The 4,952-nt window shown below is 42.1% G+C and overlaps 1 protein-coding gene across 2 annotated transcripts; it reads right to left on the reverse strand.

Annotated features, from left to right (window-relative positions):
• Nucleotides 1–1,023: 1,023 nt before the first annotated feature.
• Nucleotides 1,024–4,140, reverse strand: LOC147604916 (E3 ubiquitin-protein ligase DIS1-like). 2 transcript variants are annotated; one of them, XM_086794190.1, is made up of 4 exons: nt 3,829–4,140; nt 2,573–2,977; nt 1,980–2,366; nt 1,024–1,749 (listed from the first exon to the last, which is right to left on the reverse strand). In XM_086794190.1, exons 2-4 carry the CDS (start codon nt 2,804–2,806, stop codon nt 1,429–1,431), a joined length of 942 nt encoding a protein of 313 aa, XP_086650316.1. In that variant the 5' UTR covers nt 2,807–2,977; nt 3,829–4,140; the 3' UTR covers nt 1,024–1,428. The 2 variants fall into 2 exon arrangements, with proteins under 2 accessions (XP_086650316.1, XP_086650317.1); XM_086794191.1 differs by lacking the exon at nt 3,829–4,140 and adding an exon at nt 3,559–3,745.
• Nucleotides 4,141–4,952: the final 812 nt, after the last annotated feature.

Here is a 4,952-nt window from a genome sequence, read left to right on the forward strand (position 1 = left end):
AATTTTCGTACCTTTTTGACACTTTATGTGGAAGAACATTTACTCACTCACTCCAATCATTTTACACAATTTCAGCCAATGCACAAAAGACACCTCATCAAATGTGGTCCACAATTAGACCTTTGCTTTCATATTTCTCCACTTAGTTCCAATGGGGGTATGTGATAATTTTCAAGAATGCCATGTAAATGACCCCTCTACCCCATGTAAAACTCACAACAATATTGGACTTACCCATCAAATGTGGTCCACAATTAGACCTTTGCTTTCATATTTCTCCACTTAGTTCCAATGGGGGTATGTGATAATTTTCAAGAATGCCATGTAAATGACCCCTCTACCCCATGTAAAACTCACAACAATATTGGACTTACCCGTGACCTTATTAATTGCACCGTGCACCTTACGACCTTGCTTTCCAAATTTCCCATTCCTTTGAGGTGAAAGCTACGTGTGCCATAAGCAGCACAATTAGCATATGACTTGGCCAAATTTACTCACATGGCTGGCACAATTTGACCAATTTTAAAGTACCTTGTACTTCAAAGTCATAGAATCATACCCACGAAACAACGATGATACACATCAAGTTGCATATAAGAGTTGCTTTTGATTGTATGACCGATCCAAAGAGTCACCATTTACCATGAAAGTGCCCTTGCATACCGTTAGTTAAGTTCCACACCGTTAGTTAAGTTCCAGGAGGTGCCGTATGCATCAGGCGATTGTGCATCCCATAATGCAAAATCAACCTCACACCAGAACACATTGAGCATGCAACGTTTTTGTTGAGGGTAAAGGGATTGTACCGGTTAGGAATAGAATTCAAGGTAAGCCTGCTCCCCACAAGGAGCGATGAAATTTGTTGGACCAACCATACTAACTTCTAACCCTAACTTCACTTGATTTAGACGCATTTACAAAATCCATTTAGTGGGAATAAAAGGCGAGGGGAAGAGAGAGAGAGAGAGCGCTTAAGACAATTCAACTCATTTAGTAAATATAATAATCTTAATGTGAAGGGCAAAAAGGCAGGTTACTCTCCTGCAACAAACACTCATCATCCATATTGGAGTCCACAATTCTAAGGGGCAGGCACCATGTAGCATGGGAACATCCGTAAAAGTAAAAACGGCAAAAGGCAAGGTGCTCTCCTGCAACAACATACCCCTTAAGGGATCCATATAGGGTGTCCACAATTCTAAGAAGAATGCCCCATAAAGCATAGTAGCATCCATTTAAGTTAAGGTAGCATAAATGTTAGAGCATGGCAAGTAATTACAAGATGAGTTTGAGGCAGAAAGAAAAAGCCTTGGGAGCCTTCTCCACCTTCAAAAAGGGTGCAAGCATCATGTGTAATATAACCTTTCCATCTTCAAAAAGAGTACAAATGCATCAAGTATGATATGATGCTACAGAACACACAAGCTAGCACTCCTTCCAAATTCGTCCTGTTATCCTCAGCTTTAACTCTTTCATATCTCCACCAGAAAAGAAGAGGGCCATGTTCCTATGGATAACCAACCCGTCATTGCTGTCGCGAACCTTTCTGTGGCTGTCTCGGATGCTTCTAGGAACTCCTTGCCATGCTATTTTTCGCCCATGTGCCCCAACTTCAAGACTGTAAGAGAAGTTCTTCGCCTCAGCGTCATCGCCCATGAAGCGTAAAAATGCTATGTATACAGGTGCCATACCAAGTTGAAAGGCTTCAAAGTGTAGGCAGAAATGTCTCCCAAAGCACTGAAAGACCTGATACATATGTAAAAGCCTAGTTTTAACATCCATGGTATGAGCATGGCACATGCTAACCGGCTTTACAGACACATCCCCTTCCCAAAAGAGCGAGCAGGGGCAGGACAAGAGGTCCCCCACATATGCAGAACAGGCAGGTGAGATTTGACATTTCCTTTAACACTTAGGATGTCTGTAAACCCCCCCATATTAAAACTTTAAGCAACTTAAAGTGAAAAGATGCTTACCGTCAGCATCCATGTTGCATTTTCTACTTCCTCCGGATTGGCCTTGACGTAGCGGTGGTTGAAAGTGCAACCACTATGCATGTCCACATTGTGATCGTCCCTCAGATGGGCCACAAGGGTTGGAATGCTCCCACTCACTGAGCATTCTGTTCCTGCATATGGACAATTATATGGTCTGAAAGAGCATATACCCTCATGCTTCAATTTACTGTAATAGGGCAACTCGCAAAAGCAGCCGTATGAGTAGTACTTGCACGGCAGCTCTAGAGCTGCCGCTATTTTTTCTAATGCCAAGCATCTGATATTGCCTAGCTCAGTCCTACATGTAGGGCATCGGTTGTGCACTTTTAATTTGCAATCGGAGCATATTGTGTGGCCACTTGGACACTGCAAAACAAGAACTATTATAATTGAGTGAGCATACACGCGCATCTGTCTGGGGGGGGTGTGTGTGTGCAGGTGTGTACATCAAAATAGAACTATTGAAATTGAGTGGGCATGCACGTGCATGTGTGGGGTAAGTGCACGTGTGCACGTGCACATGTGGAAAAGGCAATCAGCTGAGCTAAGCTTCTAAAGCTTTAGAAGCAAACCTGATGAATGGGAGGGTACATTGGCTTTGTACAAACAGGACACTCCAGCAGCTCATGGACATCCTTTGGTTTTGTATGCCCATTTCCCAACTTCAAAACTTGGAATAGTGTCGTCACTTCACTTGTATCATTCACGTCACATTTTTGTGTCGTAGATGTGCTTTTGCTGGGAGGCCACAAACCCAAAGAAGCAAGACTAGTCCGCCCACCACCACCACCACCACCACCATCCATTACAGCATGCTCTACCTAAGGTATTGAGCTTCGAACAAGGGCCTTCAATAAGGCTAGATGCCTATGCAAGCTTAGGCAGTGTACAACCAAACCCCCTCTGGTCATGTAAGCAACAGCCTGTGGGTGGGTGGTGCCAGTCCTTCCAACATCATTTGCAATGGTTTCTGTAGCCTATTACAGACAATAGTTAATACCATTAGTGATCATTTAACACACACCTATTGTATTTGGTTCTCACTATGCAAAAAGCTCCCTTTCCAACTTAAACGCATATAAACGATCCCCTCTTATTCTATGAAGGTCATTAGGATTATGAAAGCCATCTTCTATATTGCTAGGGACATACATATAACCGCACTAAATTATGCCATGGTAAACGTTTCTCGGAGGCTAATCCAAGCTAGGACTCCTAAGCCATAGCTACCAAGCATTGAAAGCCATAACCTGATTGCCATGGTGCTAATTACATAAACATGCCGGCAGACTGGAGGTTCTTAGCCATGACTAGACTACGTGAATGCACAAGACACATCGTGATCTACCACGATTAGCATCGCATACCAGGCTAAGGATCCTTTTCACATAGTGGGAAGTGCCAAATTCTCCATTAAAGAGAAGTTTCATTCGTTACACAAAACTCAATAGCTGTTCCTGATGAGCTTTAAATCCCACATATACCATCTCATTAAACACGCACAGCTAAAAGCCTCATCTTTCTCAAGGCATAGAAGCTAAATCCTGTAGTGACTTACAGGCCTGTGCAGCAAAGCTGAGCACCGCTTCAGATTGTGGGCGGCGCCCAATTTGTACGATAAGGAGACTTCCTAGTTCTACATTCTAGAGACCAGTTAAGGCTAAAAACTAAGGGCTGTGGACAAAGGGAGGAAGAGTAGCCGTGAAGAGTAGCCGTAGGTACAGAGAGCCTAAGAGCAGCAAGCTTCCTAATTTGTCATGTTAATGCGCCCAAAATATATATCCAGCAGAACCCACTTTAGTTGTGCCATGGTGAGCAGCTTACAGACCTGAAAAGATTGTTTCAGACGGTGGGCGGCGCCCAAACTGTGCGTTGGAGGAGCGCCATAGCTACACAGAGCGCCATAGCCACCAAAAGCAAAAGCAAACAAGCACAAGACTGGTATGTTTTCAGAAGAGATCTCGTATTTTTGCTCGGAATGGGCTGTTCTGTGCCGCCGTGCGAACCCTCTGGGCAGGTGCAGAGACTGCCTTTCATCTGCTTTTCCTTGTATCGCCCCAGTTTCCGCGCCTAAAACTTTCACAGGAATTTCAATTGGGTTTGCGCTTCTCGGGAGAAGGAGAGAAGAAAATGACGGCTCGTCGCACTCAAAATTTACAAAAAAAAAATGAATTGAATGGAATTGGATGAATGTGAAGGTTTGTTTTGCAGTCCCTTCTTCTTCATGTGATGTGACTGTTATTATATTGATTTAATCATATAATATATATTGAAATGAAATGAGTAGATACTGTATTCATGTGTATTTTTTAAAATCAACAAAATTATATATATATATATGATTATATGAATGAATTATGATTAACTCTTTACTTATCATTTATGTTATGATTAAATTTATTTGTATATATTGATTTTAATATATTTAATCATATCAACTTTGATTCTATTTACAGCAGGAGAGTTTATTATTATAAGTTTGAGGACGGACCCAAAATAGAATTCTTTGTGCCAAAAAGCCTGCCATGAGTCAGTTCAACATTTAAAAATACAGAAAGCAAGAAAGACGACTTTAAAGTTTATACCTACCCTGAGAATGAAAGCGCGCTTGTGGATCCACCTTTCCATGGGAGAAATGATAGCTCCCATTATCCAATAGCGTTCAAATTTTAATAAAATTGTCCATCTTCATGTGCATGTGCAATATATATACCTTGTCTTTAACTCCAAGCTTGCGAGAAACTCATGGACATAAGAGACTTCCAAAAGAATCCCATCCATGCCCTATATCATCCCCTCTTCATGCACATGTTCATCATACTAGTCACCTAACCCGTGCTTCACACGTCTCCAACCTCCAAAATCAAATTCTACTCCAACCTCGTTGAACGTCCTCCTCCTTTTCTCGAACCTTAAGAACTCGGAAGTTGGATTGTGCAACATGTATTTACA

Source organism: Cibotium barometz, chromosome 60 (assembly GCF_041138505.1).
Source record: "Cibotium barometz isolate CiBa-2024 chromosome 60, ASM4113850v1, whole genome shotgun sequence".
Lineage (NCBI taxonomy): Eukaryota > Viridiplantae > Streptophyta > Polypodiopsida > Cyatheales > Cibotiaceae > Cibotium > Cibotium barometz.